This window comes from Mustela putorius, unplaced genomic scaffold (assembly GCF_011764305.1).
Source record: "Mustela putorius furo isolate JIRA1106 unplaced genomic scaffold, ASM1176430v1.1 tig00003853_pilon_pilon_pilon, whole genome shotgun sequence".
Lineage (NCBI taxonomy): Eukaryota > Metazoa > Chordata > Mammalia > Carnivora > Mustelidae > Mustela > Mustela putorius.
This window is the reverse complement of record NW_025422005.1, coordinates 683,697-698,624: the sequence shown is the minus strand read 5'-3', so window position 1 is coordinate 698,624 and position 14,928 is coordinate 683,697. Positions and strand designations below refer to the sequence as shown.

General features: G+C 50.3%; 1 protein-coding gene across 3 annotated transcripts in view; it reads left to right on the top strand.

The window, feature by feature from the left end:
* Positions 1–14,928, top strand: part of GNB1 (G protein subunit beta 1) — an 88,738-nt gene that overhangs the window by 57,217 nt on the left and 16,593 nt on the right. For all 3 annotated transcript variants that reach the window (XM_045063556.1, XM_045063554.1, XM_045063555.1), the window contains exons 2-5: positions 2,512–2,614; positions 7,289–7,327; positions 9,016–9,122; positions 13,991–14,054. In XM_045063556.1, the coding sequence (XP_044919491.1) occupies positions 2,558–2,614; positions 7,289–7,327; positions 9,016–9,122; positions 13,991–14,054 (267 nt within the window). In that variant the 5' untranslated portion in view covers positions 2,512–2,557. The remainder of the gene's footprint in view (positions 1–2,511; positions 2,615–7,288; positions 7,328–9,015; positions 9,123–13,990; positions 14,055–14,928) is intronic.

Genomic DNA, 14,928 nt, shown 5'->3' with positions numbered 1-14,928 from the left:
CGGGATCGAGTCCCCGCACAGGGCTCTCTGCTCAGCAGGGATCCTGCTTCCCTCTCTCTCTCTCTCTCTCTGCCTGCCTCTCTGCCTACTTGTGATTTCTCTCTGTCAAATAAATAAATAAAATCTTAAAAAAAAAAAAAAGATTTTATTTATTTATTTGTCAGAGAGAGCGAGGGAGCACAAGCAGGGGGACCAGCAGGCAGAAACAGGCAGAAGGAGAAGCAGGCTCCTCGCTGAGCAAGGAGCCCAACGCGGGACTCGCAGGACTCAGTCCCAGAACCCTGGGATCATGACCAGAGCCGAAAGCAGACCTATAACTGCCTGAGCCCCGCAGGTGTCCCAGTAATTTAAGATTTTATTTATTTATTTTCGAGAGGGAGCGCACGCCTGCAGATGGGGGGTGAGGCAGGGCAGAGGAGAGGCCGTCTCCGGCAGACCCCCACTGAGCACGGAGCGGGGCTCCATCTCACGACCCAGGACCGTGACCTGAGCTGATACCTGCAGTTTGGCGCTTGACCGACTGAGCCACTCAGGTGCCCGCCCATCATTTTAAGAGGTTTTATTTATTTGTAAAAGTAACAATTCCGTTTACCCCACGCCAACCATTAGCTATTACTTCTCTTCAGTGCTGGTTTTGGAGGGCTTGAGTGAAAGGGCTTCTTTACAGACCAAGAGCAGTTCCCTGACACGGGGCGGGGTGCGGGGTGCTGCCGCCGGCCGGAGAGCCCCCAGCGCCGCGTGACCGTGCGCGCGGCCGCGGTGGCAGGGCGTCCTGGCTGGCGGCACGCCACAGTCCACAAACGGCGGGGAACACGGCCTCCCGGCCTCCCAGCTCCTTTAGAAATTATCTGCTGTTCTCTGGGCACTGTCCCCGTTGCGTACGTTACTGTCCATGGGCTGCAGCTCTGAGGCGTCTGTCCGCGCAGACCAGAGAGAGCACTGGCCAGTGGCGTCGGTGAAGTGTCTGTAGGGTGGCCGCGTCCACGTCGAGCTTCGGTAATGCTGCTCTTCACCGGGGAGGCTCCAAGTATCTTTGAAGCCTTCCACGTGCTTCCAGCTCCCACTTAAAGTAATGGCTTTAGAAACAATTATTTTGGTCCAAAATATTTCTGAATCTGCGTCAGCATGTACTGCCTTCCCAGAGGGGCCTTCACGTCCCGTCCTGTCCCTGTAAGGCCTTTCTTGGTGGCTCTGCAGACGGTCATTGAAGGTCAGGACTGGCGACAGGGCATTGCTTCCTGGAGGTCCTGCACGCACCCCCTCGCCCCCGCCTCCGGCCTGGCCTATTTTCGTAGCTATGAATCGATAGCACAGCTGAAGGCAAGAACTCAGAACTCAAACACACACTGTCTAAAGATACTCCTTAGTGGGAAAGATATTTTTTGTTTCCATCAGTAAGTTTACACCAAGTTTCTATAATGTAAACCATGTAAATTTATTCTAAATGCGTTTGTGCAGAATAGGAAGATTGACCCAGACACGGACACTCTACCAGATATGCTTCCTGCCCCTCCAGTTTCCCCCAGAGAGGTTTCAGTCTCAGGAAAACAGCTACTGGGAATTAAATACCTGGTGTGTGTAATACCAGCCCTGTCACATTTGCATACAGTCTCCGGTGTGTGTTTGCACAGGACGGTGTGTGTTTGCACAGGACGTTGAGGCCCTTTGAGGAGCCATATTTGCGTATGGGCGCTCACCGTAGGCTTAGGCGATCGAGATGTTGGTAATTACAGCTTCAGGTTTGAGATCCATGGGTCATAATCACGACTGCTCTAACGTTCATGCTCTTGGTCGGAAACACAACCCCAGTTACGGCATTCCCTTGGGAAGGTAGGTCTGCTCTAACAGGGAGACTTTGAGTCTGGCTTAAGGAATGCTGTCCAAGGAGGCTGGGGTGGCAGGGCTGTTTGTTCTGAGCCTAATTCGGCCTGTTGCTGTCAGGGTGGAGTTAGTGCTGCTGTTCTGGGACCCCATTTTGGCCAGAGAGTGAGATGTCCTGGACCAGAAGCCTGTTGGATACCACACTGAGTGCTTTCAGAATTGCTGTGTAAACATTCTAACGTCCGCGGGGCGCGGCGACGGAGTGGGTCCTGGTTTCGAGAGCATCGACATGGTGCTGAGGTTCTGGGCTGTCCAGTTGCTGCTCTGCTGAGCAGACTTCCCCGGCGTCCGTGTGAGCTCTTCTAACGTCAGTCTTACGCTCTTGGGTTTAGAGGAGACTCCGACCCTTCAGGAAAAATGCTGCTTGACACATTTTTTTCATTTTCATCCCACCATCATCTCCTGAGTGTGTATCTGCCACCGTCACTGAAAGGCTTGTGGGCAGTACCAATCGCGTCTGACCGGTCCAGCCCTTGGTAGAACCGGACAGGTTCTGGTGAGCGCTGAAGAGAAGTGCTCTGACCCGTGATGAAAGAGCCGCTCTCACAGTGCCCGTTCCCTTTTCTCTGCTTCGTTCAGCTACTCAGCCATTGTTGATTGATTTTCCTTATGCTTGTGTCTGTGTTTCAGATCTCCGTTTCCTTGAGGTGGCACTGAAGAGCACTGGCACCCGAAGATGAGTGAACTTGACCAGCTGCGGCAGGAGGCCGAGCAGCTTAAAAACCAAATTAGGGTATGTAGCTACACGTGTGCTTGACTTAGATTATAAATCATTCAAATTTCAGGTAAGATGTTACCTGTTGTGGGAAAGGTACGTTGCAGAATGACTACATGGTATTTTGGATTAAAACTGAATTTTCGCTGGAGAGGATATGCTCACGGAGCCAGATATTTGGCCTAGGATGTGGTTTTCAGGGTTCTGTTTTCCAGTATGTCATTATTTGAATATACAAAAAATGTTTTCATAGAACTTATAAATGTCTCTCTGTATTTTTTCTTAACCTTGGGAATTCATTCATGACTTTTTTTCCCCCCATTCACGACATTTTCTTGGTCACTGCGTAGAGTGTGGTGTCTGCTTAGCCCTCCCTTGTAACTGTTGAGGACAGGACACTTGTTTAATTTTGTTTTTGTTTTTTTGTTTGTTTGTTTGTTTGTTTAAAGATCTTATTATTTATTTATTTGATTTGACAGAGATCACAAGTATGCAGAGTCAGGCATAGAGAGAGGGGGAAGCAGGCTCCCTGCTGAGCAGAGAGCCCGATGCGGGGCTCGATCCCAGGACCCTGAGATCATGACCTGAGCTGAAGGCAGCGGCTTTATTTAACCTACTGAGCCACCCAGGTGCCCCCCCAGGAAACTTGTTTAAAAACAAGAGTATTAGCAACAACAGGGGAAAGTGTCTCAGGTGTGCCCAAGGTGTCCTAGAGAAGGGTCCGGGATGGATGCTGGCATCCATCAGCTCTGATAGGCTGTTAAATGGGAGTGGACACATCTAGCTGGAAAGAAACAGAGCTACCGTGTACAACCAGTAGCTCCCAGAGTTCTTTTTTTTTTTTTTAAGATTTTATTTATTTATTTGACAGAGATCACACGTAGGCAGAGAGGCAGGCAGAGAGAGAGGAGGAAGCAGGCTCCCCGCGGAGCCGAGAGCCTGACGTGGGGCTCGATCCCAGGACCCTGAGATCATGACCTGAGCTGAAGGCAGAGGCTTTAACCCACTGAGCCCCCCAGGAGCCCCAGCTCCCAGAGTTCTGCAGTTTTAAATCCCAGCCTGGCCAACCGCGGAGCCCCTGCACTTCTGAAAAGGCAGGGCTGGGAGGGTTCTGAAGACACGAATTCTGCTCCCCTCCCGTTTTGTGAGACAGAACTTGTAATGAACATTTTCTACAGAAACATTAAATACAAGTACTTGTTCCTGTTCTCTTACACCTGAGAAAAGATCATGGAATGTTTAAAGATCTATAGCCAAGAGGATACAAAGTATCTTTCAAAATTCAAATTCTAAAGATTCAAAAAATCAACTACACAGGGCACCCTAGGCATCTCAGATGATGAAGTGTCTGCCTTCAGCTCAGGTTATGATCTCCGGGTCCTGGGGTGGAGCCCGGAGTTGGGCTCCTAGCTCAGTGGGGAGTCTGCTTCTCCTTCTCCCCCTCCCCACGGTCATGCCACGCACTCCTCTCTCGCTCTCTGTCTCAAATGAAGAAATCAAATCTTAAAAAAAAAAAAAAAAATTGGATACAGCTCAATAAAAATAAGCAAGACTTGGTGTTTTTAATGGTTTGCTCTGATCAGATTTGTTTAACATTGCCTGCCTACCTTCCAGAATATAGAATTCAGAATTTTGTTTTTCTTTCTTTCTTTCTTTCTTTCTTTTTTTTTTAAGATTTTATTTATTTATTTGACAGAGAGAGATCACAAGTAGGCATAGAGGGAGGCAGAGAGAGAGGAGGAAGCAGGCTCCCTGCTGAGCAGAGAGCCTGATGTGGGACTCAATCCCAGGACCCTGAGATCATGACCTGAGCACCAGCTTAACCCACTGAGCCACCCAGGCGCCCAGAATTTTGTTTTTCTGATCGCTATAAATTATTGTTTAGAAGTTGTTCATCATGGGTCCAGTGCATAGCAGATAAAGAAGGTTTGTGTGGGGACGCCTGGGTGCCTCAGTCGGTTGGACAACTGCCTTTGGACCAGGTCGTGGTCTCAGGTTCTGGGACTGAGTCCCGCGTCACTCTCCCTGCTCAGCGAGGAACCTGCTTCTCCCTCTGCCTGCTGCTCCCCCTGCTTTTGCTCTCTCTCACTCTCTGACAAACAGATAAAAAAATCTTTTAAAAAAAGAAAGAAAGAAATTTCGTATGGCATAGGGGAAAGACATGGAAATTTGGGGGGACAAAAACAAAGCCCGAGTGTTCACGTTGCATCTCTTGCCCCTTCGTTGTGAATAGCGTGCCTCTTCCCAGGGGCCGGCGCTGTCGTGTGACCACCTGTGGGATTTGAAAGTGTGAATAGAGGGTGCCTGGCTGGCACAGTCAGGGGAGTGTGTGACTCTTGGCCTTGAAATTGCAGGTTCGAGGCCCATGTTGGGTGTAGAGATGACTTAAAAAATGAAATCTTTTGGGGCGCCTAGATGGCTCCGTTGGTTAACTCCTTTCAGCTCAGGTCGTGGTCCTGGGATCGAGCCCTGCATTGAGCTCCGTGCTCAGCAGGAAGTCTGTTCCTCCCTCTCTGCCTGCCCTGCTTATGCTCTCTCATGCTTTCTCTCTCTAAAATGAAAAATAAAATCTTTTATTTTTTCTTATTTTTAATATTTTTTTAAAGATTTTATTTATTTGAGAGGCATGTGCACGCACAAGTTGAGGGGAGGGGCAGAGGGAGAAGCAGGCTTCCCCCTGAGCAGGGAGCCCGATGCAGGACTGGATCCTGGATCCCAGGACCCTGAGTTCATGACCTGAGCTGAAGGCAGACCCTTAACCAACTGAGTCACCCAAGACACACCAAAAATAAAATCTTTTAAAAATAAAAATTTAGGGGCACCTGGGTGGCTCAGTGGGTAAGCCTCTGCCTTCGGCTCGGGTCATGATCTCAGGGTCCTGGGATCGAGCCCCGCATGAGGCTCTCTGCTCGGCAGGGAGCCTGCTTCCCCCTCTCTCTCTCTCTCTGCCTGCCTCTCTGCCTACTTGTGATCTCTCTCTCTCTCTGCCTGCCTCTCCATCTACTTGTGATTTCTCTCTGTCAAATAAATAAATAAAATCTTTAAAAATAAAATAAAATAAAATAAAATAAAATGGCATTTCCCTCTGTTTACCAGTAGTATCACCAGGGTCTATTGTACGATATAGTGTGAAAGTCCAGGATGATCTTCGTACACTAAACAGGGTGAAGTCGCTTAAGTCCCATGGCTTATTTTTTCCAGTTACAAAATTCTCATTACTCTTTTATTTTTCCCCCAAATGAAGATATTTATTTATTTATTTATTTATTTATTTGTCAGAGAAAGAGCAAGAGCACAAGCAGGGGGAGTGGCGGGTAGAGGGAGAAGCAGGCTCCGCCGAGCAAGGAGCCTGATGCGGGTCTCCGTCCCGCAGGACCTGAGCCAAAGGCAGACATTTAACCAACTTAGCTACCCAGGCGCCCCATCATTATTCTTTTTTATAACTAAAGGCCATGTATAACATCAGTAAGAGTGATACTCAGAACTAAACGTTGAACTCTGTAGTGGACAGGTAGAAGCCCCTGTTTAAAGACGTGTACTCTGGACCTTCCCTCGGCTGGCTCCTTACCCCAAATTTAGGTGCTGGCATAGAAATGCTTGATGACATGATTTTTGGTGTTTTAATTATTTAATCCATTAAGTAGAATGACTTCTCATAGGATAAAGCTGAATCTGAAATCTAGATCTTTGGCACCTTTATAACAATAATGTCTTCGAGTATGTTTCCATGTTCTCAGTTGATAAATATTCCCTCCAGCTCCATGAAGTAACTCACAGTGAGGCAGTGTGCCCTTAAAGAATGGTGTCCTGGTCCTGGGGGGCGCCTGGGGGGCTCAGTGGGTTAAAGCCTCTGCCTTCAGCTTGGGTCATGATCCCGGGATCCTGGGATCGAGCCCCACATGGGGCTCTCTGCTCAGCTGGGAGCCTGCTTCCTCCTCTCTCTCTGCCTGCCTTTCTGCCTACTCTGTCTGTCAAATAAGTAAAATAAAAAAATAAAAATAAATTTAAAAAAAACATCTTAGGTAGCCTTAGAATTTCCCTTCATAGTTCTTACCTGCTGCTTCACAAGGTCATTTTATAGGTAAGAGAACAGGGAGCACATACAGCAGCCAGATAGTCTTACTGAATTGGATCGTCTTGACTCCAGACCCTTTCCTCATAGAGCTCAGCGTCCGATATCGTTTGGCTTCAAAGCACAGTCCTTCGCTAACATGATCTGGAGGGAAGGTTCTTCAGGCTAGACACCCAGTGCTTTTTGGGTGTCTTTCTCTGGGCCCCAGGGCTCCTGGGCTGGTGGAAAGACCGTGAGGCACGCGTGCAGGCCTGTGGGAAAGTACAGGAGCCTGGGTGGGCAGGAGAGGAGGCAGCGCCCGCCTCTGGGTTTCTGCGGTGCCACCCGGCTTCCAGGGTGGCCTTCCCAGCGCAGCCTCCGTTTCTGGGGGCCCGGGGCGCGGTGCTGGTTGTCACGTGCACGGGGCCGCCAGGGCTCAGTTCAGTAGAACCCGGAGCACCAAGGCAGGGCCGGCGGCCCTACGCTGCGGCCGAGGAGCGGGCGGGGAGCCGAAGCCGTGCTCCTCCTGCTGCCTTTGCGTCTGTCCTCCTGTCCAAGCGCTCAGCAGCCCTGGCTGAGGACCTGGGGTTGAGGGCGTGCGAGACGCTGCTGACTTGCTCTTTGTCGCTCTTCTCTCCTAGGATGCTAGAAAAGCATGTGCGGATGCGACTCTGTCTCAGGTAAGAGCCCTGGGCCTGGAGCCGCTCGCCTGGCCCGGGCCCTGCTCGGGGGCGCCTGGCGCCTGAGAGCGAGCGGTGCTCCGGCTGCGACTCCCCCTGGCCAGGGCGGACCCGCTGCTGGAAGCGTTTTCCTTCGAAGGCGCGGGTGGTCGTGGTTCCTCTGGGCGGGATGAATAAGCGTCTCACGAGCCTTTCGAAAGTCCGGGTGGGCAGACCCTCCGGCGGGGCCCATAAATGACGAGCCGGCGGCGCTGCCCCTAGCTGCCCCCCAGAACTGCTGCTCGGACGAGGACACGCACACGCGCGCTCTCCGGGCAGCCCCGTCCGCTGCTTCCAGACGGTCCCGAGCGGACGGACGAGGGCGTGACCCGGTGCGGGCTCCCGCGGCGCAGGGCCCCATGGCCATCACCCAGACACCTTCACGGTGTGTTCGCGGCGTGGCCCGGCCTCAGACGTGCAGGGCCATGGGGTGTGGATCCCGCTGACAGGAGATGTCCGGGCCGGGCAGATCCGCGGGGCACGAAGTTTGTGAGCCTTTCCAGGAGTTAGGAAGGAGGGTGAGGAATGGCGGGGGGGCAGGGGGTTTGTGTCCAGGGCCACCGGTGCGGTGCTGGGGGCCGAGGAGGGCGTGTGGTGGTTGCACGGAGGTAGGAATGTGCCCAACGCCACGGGACTGTTCACCTTAAAATGCTGAGTTTCACCTCAATAAGAAAAACGTTTTTTCCGAAGAATTAAATAGAAATATGAAAGAAAAATTATATTCATACTTCTCCTGAGGATGATTCAAGGTTTTACCTTGTCCCCCTGCTTTAGGGGATGCGCTTCCGTTGGGGTTAAACAGTAAGTTAAAGAGAAACTTCTACTGCATAGAATTCCTAAATTTGAATTCTCAGATATATTTCAAATACTTTGGGACTGTACGTTTTTTAAACCCATCATTGAGGCTCCTGGCTGGCTCAGTCGACAGAACATGCAGTTCCTGATCTCAGGGTTGGAAGTTCGAGCCCCATGTTGGAGATTTTAGTAGAGATTACTTAAAAATAAAATCTTTAAAACAAAAAACCCATAAAACCTTATTGTGATGCACTTAGTTCAGCTGTCAACACGGAATTGTTAACGTCCATTTTTCACATGTTGGAGTGAATCTGCAGGTCTGCACATCCAGTTCTGTGCCATAAGCAACAACATTTCTTGTCGCTGCTGACCGTTGTCCAGATCATTGCCCAGCCTGGTCACAGTGGACAGTGTGTGAGCCACCGGCCTGTGTTCAGTGTGACGGGGCCTGACGGGACTGTAATCCGGAAGGAGAGCAAGCCTATGAGGACTGAGGGACAGGAGGAGCTGGGCCTGGATGAGCAGCTGGGGGGGGAGCGGGAGGGACCCCCGGGGAGGTCAGCGCACCTGTGGCCCAGCACCGTGTGTGCACGTTCTGGGGAGAGGGGTTGGGGGAGCAGGTGTTGAAATGCAGGTAGTGACAGACTCATACAGACAGTGAAAGAGAGGTAGGAGCTGCAGCCGCAGTGGAGAGCTGCCGAGTGAGTGGCAGAAGCCGGGTGGGCATAGCACCATGGGTGAGCAGCACAGCCAGAACAAGGGTGGTGGGGCTGCCGGGGAGGGGGAGGGAGGAGGTCTCCGGGGAGGTCATTCCACGACAGACTGTTAATTTTATGTAACTTTTATTTTTTAAGATCACAAACAACATCGACCCAGTGGGAAGAATCCAGATGCGCACCAGGAGAACGCTGAGGGGGCACTTGGCCAAAATTTATGCCATGCATTGGGGCACGGATTCCAGGTATGTGGGAGCGGGAGCAGAACACAGTGTTTGAGACGCTCAAGGGTTGTTCTGTTTTTCTGAGGAAAAATACCCTGAACTCATCCGCTGTTACTTGTAAAGACAGAGTGAGACAAGTGCTTGTTGCCTGTGCACATTTGCCCTCAGCTGGGCTAGTGGTACACTGTCGCTGCTGCGGTGCCCTCCTCACGTTTGTGTGAGCTGTGACCCCTGCCCCTGACCTTGGCTCTCCCAGCTCCACTGTTCTGTGCCTGTGTGACCTGGGGGAGGTGCCAGGGCTCCTTGCCTTTGCAGCCTGTTCCGCATGACTCCTTGGCCCCTACCTTCTTGTGGTTTCAGCGTCCTGACTCAGGGATCATACACCTGTAAACCTGCCATGTGGGGAAGATTAAGTGTGTTCAGCCTTACAGCAGCGACTAAAACATCCTGAGTGCTGTGCACAGATTTGCTGCTGATTTTCTTGGAGCCCACAGGAGACGTGGGGAAGTGCGTGTCTTCGCTGCTGCCCTGCCTCCCGTTCATCTATCATCCCAACCAGAAAGTGCCCCTCGGGCACTCATTTATTTTACTTTAACTTCTTCCCCTTGTTTGGACTTTTCCACTCTGGGTGGCTCATCTCCGTCGCGTCCTGGGTCCGTCCTTCCCCTCCGCTCTCCTGCAGCGTCACTAGAGTGAAGTCTGTTGGACTGTGTCTGTTAGAGGCTGCTGGAGAGTTTGTTTCTTCTTTCTTTGCCACCTGAATCACTGAGCCGCATGCTTGCGGCTTGGAGGCTACAGCACGCTCTCCCAGACACCTGATGCGTGATTCTCAAAGAGCCTTTCTTCGAGGAGCATTATTTTGTGTGTCAGAGACGAATTGCTTGGTTTTCTCTTTGTTCATGAAATTGTCTGCTTCAGAGTGTAAACAGCTACAGAACAAAAGAATCTATCTTTAGTTTGTTCTGCACGCTGTTCTGTACAATTTCAAATGCAAATGAGCGCTAACTTCAATCATTTTAATGACAGCAATAATCAGAAAGGCTAAGAAAGGGGAAGGCAAGAAAAATGCCCTCGCTCCTCAGTCCACCTTGGAATTTGTTATCAAAAGTAGACAGTGACCAAATGGTACGTTGCCTCCAGGGCTTTTCCTCCATCTGTAGGAACAGTAGTGTCCTTCTGGGATAGGACACTTGATAGACGCTGCAGCCAGGCTGTACTCAGAACCTGGCACTCAGGAGTCCAGCACTTGGAGCCTGGTCCTTGGAGCCATTCGTGGTCGAGGCTCCCCGTAAGCCATTCACTCTCCTGCAACAGCCAGGCTGTAGTTAGGGGAGTTGCAGAGGTGACACGTCCCTTTTCCGAAGGGTCCCTGGGAGCACCAGATCACCTGCAGGCAGCTATGGAATGAGGACCGGAGCCCAAGGTGAGGCAGGAGGGCTCAAGCTGGACACCAGACCAGCTTCCCGCAGCCGCTGTGTGCAAGCTCTGTGCTCTGCCTGGTTCAGACACACTGTGCTTTGAGAGCCTCAGAGTTAGAAGGAGGAGAAGCAAGGCCTGAGTGAGTAGCACCAAATTCAGGTTCCCGGTCACCCCTCGAAGAAGCAGTGACATGAAAGACCGTGTGGGAGGCTGGTGTGGGCGCCACGTGGTCCTGGTCTGTTTCCGGGTGGGGCGGTGGGGATGTGTTTTATAACTGCCTTTGAAACTGCACCGTTAGGTTGCACAGTGTCCTTCTGTGGGGGCCCGGTTTTGTGGTCTCGGACAAAAGAAAACAAAAAATCATATTCAGGAGGATCTCTGCTATTCCGAGCCTTTGAGATACTCTCTTTTTCTAGTTAGCCATATTTTCTGAGTAGGTAAATTTTTTGTCTTTTTGAAGTCCAGAATATTTGTTTTTCATGATTCAAGGCTAATTCATGATTTCCAGTTATCTTACCGTGTTTGTGTAGCTTATAGATGTTCTCAAACTGCTGTGCCGATTAGCCGTTTAGTTTTCGGAACTGTAGGAGAGCCCCCAGTGAGAGGTCTGTGCGTGTGTGCGTATCAGTGTGTAGAATGTATACATTCATGTTTATCAACAGAATATGTTCATTCATACTTTACAACATTTGCGGGTCTCTTCCAGTTACATGAGTTAAAGTGACACTTTTTCTCCCCTTTCTGTTCTTCTGAACTCTTGTTATAATTGAGAGTCAAACACAGTTGGCCCGGCTCGGCCTGAGAGCCCTCCCTCCTCCAAGCAGATGAGGGGCTGGAGGCATTTGGATGCGGGCCTCTCTTCAACCTCTGTCCTCCGCTCCCTGGAGCCTCGCTTCCGTGCTGGCTCTGGCCTCTGTTCTGGGTGGGCAGTGCCTCACAGTAACAGACCCGGGAATAGCTGGAAGCTCTAGGGCCAGAGTGAATGCAGTTCTCCAGCAGTTGTCCTGTCTCGGATCAGGAAGTGTCCTCTCTCACCTTCTGGGGGATCATCGGACAGCTTAACGTTTCTCTAGCCCTGAGCGAGTCAGCAAATACTAAGCTCTCTGACCAGGAGACTTTTCTAAGGGTGACCCTCCTGGAGGATGAGCTTCTTTACCTTGGCTTGGATTTTCCATCAAAGCCCATGTAAAGGGCCAACCAGAGCTTGCCCAGCAGACTGAACCTTACTCTGTTACGTGGAAGGAAATAGCTTTACGAGCCTAATAGGTCTGTTCCTGAACCTGGGTGCAGGGCTTTGCTTTAAGAAACTGCATTGGAAGAGCGATCTGGTTAGACCTGCTCTGAGCTTGTAGTGCGGAAACAGCTGTGATTCGTGCCGGACTTGTCGACTCCGTGTAAAGGAAGTTCATGCATCAGAACGTAGAATTTGGTGGAAAATATCACAGTTGACAGAATGTCTTGAATAAGTATTACCTCCAGGTTTCAATCAGTTTGTTAAGTCAAATATGCGCTTGGCTGAAATGGTCAAAACCTCGGTTTTTGAAATCTTTAAAATTATGGGGCGCCTGGGTGGCTCAGTGGGTTGAAGCCTCTGCCTTCAACTCGGGTCATGATCTCGGGGTCTTGGGATCGAGCCCTGCATCGGGCTGTCTGCTCGGCAGGGAGCCTGCTTCTCCCCTCTCTGTCTCAGTCTGCCTTTCTACCTACTTGTGATCTCTGTCTGTCAAATAAATATCTTAAAAATAAATAAATTATATTAAAAATCTGGGGGCTGCCTGGGTGCCTCAGTCGTTAAGCATCTGCTTTCGGCTCAGGTCAGGATTCCAGAGTCCTGGGATGGAGCCCTGCATTGGACTGCTCAGCGGGAAGCCTGCTTCTCCTCTCCCACTCCCCCTGCTTGTGTTCCCTCTCTTACTGTGTCTCACTCTGTCTAATAAATAAATAAAATCTTTTTTTTTCTTTAATAAGAAGTAAAAATAAATAAAACGTCTGTTGGGGCAGTGGCCATGCAGCCCTGTTCCCACATCACCCTGTTTCCAGGTACCTAGAGTGTCCTAGTGCAGAGGTTTAAAGACCCTTGGGGGTTACCTGTCCCCCTTCATTGGGGCAGTTGGGCCCATGGGGAGTCTGGAGACCTGGTCCTTTTCTCCCCTAGGTCTGACCCCACCACTGTCCTCTCCTGTGGTAGGAGGGGCCATTGGAAGCAGAGCCCTGCACACGTGTCCTGGGCACCTGTATAGCATCTGAACTCCCCCTTGGGGGCATTGCTGGAATGCTCTGCTTAAAAAAAGAAAGAAAAAAAAATTTAATCTCATTATTTACCATCCTGTGGCATATGTCTGCCCAGCATTATGAATAGAGCCTTCTTGGCATTTCTTGAAAATACCACCTTCTGAGGACAGAGTTCTTAGGGTATCTTATGAGTAGCTGTGATTCCTGGAATTGCTCGGTGCCTTTGCCCCTTAGTCATGCTTTCCTTCTGCAGTGTCCTGCCTTAATTCTGCAAGTAAAGACAGAGTACCTTTTCCAAATGTAGCAGTTAACCAAAGCAAGGAAATAATCGTGAAGCAAATTTATGACAGTTAACTAGTCTCTTCTGCAAGACAAGACACGATTCTCCTGTAGTTCGTCATCTCTTTGCAAAGCAGGTGGGAGGTTAAGTGCCTGCTTGATGTTTCTCGGAGACCTGAATTCCAGATTTAGCTCAGTCTGGGAAATTTTCATGATTTTTGTTTTAATTTGTTTTTGGTGAGAAATGTCTCATAAATTCGGACTATTTAAAAGCTGGTTATTCTTTACTATCTCAGCTTTCTGCACGTCAAATGGGACACAAGTTGTAGACTAAATATTTTCTGTCACCTTTGGTTCTAAAAGGTCTATGTGTCTGAAATTGGATTTATAATGAGTAAAAACGAAACATAAGCAGTTACAAGAAATCAACCTGTTGGTGCTCCTGGGTGGCTCAGTCAGTTAAGTAACTGCCTTTGGCTCAGGTCATGATCATGGGTCCAGGGATCGAGTCCCACATTGGGCTCTTCTCTCGGCGGTGGGCCTGCCTCTCCCTCTCCCTCTGCCTGGCACTCCCCCTGCTTGTGCGCTCGCGCTTGCGCACTTTCTCTCTCTGTGTCAAATAAATAAAAATCTTTAAAAATGTAAAAAAGAGAAAAAATGGAAGTCCACCTGTCTTAGCTCACCAGAGAGTCACTTTGGTGATCCCGCCTGCACTTGAAGGCAGGCAGTCTGGACCCTGAACTGTTAGTTAGGGGAGCATTTTCTTTCATGCTTTCAAAGTTGAACTAACAATTAGACCATTTTAGTTTCTTTATAAATCTGTGTGCTTTGCCTCAAACAAATGTGACGCTGGAGCATGGGTTCGTAGTCACTGGTCTGTCCTCTTGCCCTTCTGTGATTCGCGGTTGCTGTGGCGCTGCCGTGGCACTGACTGGTCTTCTTCCGCCCTCTCCCTGTAGGCTTCTAGTCAGTGCCTCACAGGACGGCAAACTGATCATCTGGGATAGCTACACCACGAACAAGGTAAGGACTGCAGAGCCCCTCCCTGAGCAACTGGCCCCAGAGGACGTGTGTCCAGCCTCTGGCCCACTTGTGTGAAAACACGTCCCACAGGACAGGGAGGGAGTCGCGGCAAGTTCTGTTCTCAGTGTGATGCCAAATCTCGTGGCAAGCCCATGCTGCTGGTGTCTTTAGCCGTGGCCCGTGGTCTCACTGCAGGGCAGCCGGGAGCTATGTCCCTCCTTAATGGTTCTGAAAGACCTGCATTCCGGAGTTCGCTCAGTCCGAGAAACTTTATGTTTCATCTAAAAAAATGTAGGGGTGCCTGGGTGGCTCAGTGGGTTAAAGCCTCTGCCTTCGGCTCAGGTCATGATCTCAGGGTCCTGGAATGGAGCCCCGCAACAGGCTCTCTGCTCAGTGGGGAGCCTGCCTACCCTGTCTCTCCTGCCTCCTTGTGATCTCTGTCTGTCAAATAAATAAATAAAATCCTTTTTTTAAAAAAAAAAGATCTTATTTGGGGCACTTGGGTGGTTCAGTCATTAGTGTCTGCCTTTGCGTCAGGTCATGATCCCAAGGTCCTGGGATCAAGCCCCGTATTGGGCTCCCTGCTCTCTCTTAGAAAGAGAGAGAAAGCACAGACAGGGGGAGGGTCCGAGGGAGAAGCCGACTCCCCGCCAAGCAGGGAGCCTGATGTGGGACTCAGTCCTCGGATGCCAGGATCATGACCTGAGCCAAAGGCAGACGCTTAACCAAACGAGCCACCCAGGCCCCCTGGACTTTAGTTAGTTCTTCATCTGACTGGCCACGTGTATAAATTATTTTCAAAGTAATCCTGGCTGTTGTTTTGCTGCATCACCTTCTCTGCAATGAAAGTTGAAGACTGGAAATAACCCTAGTG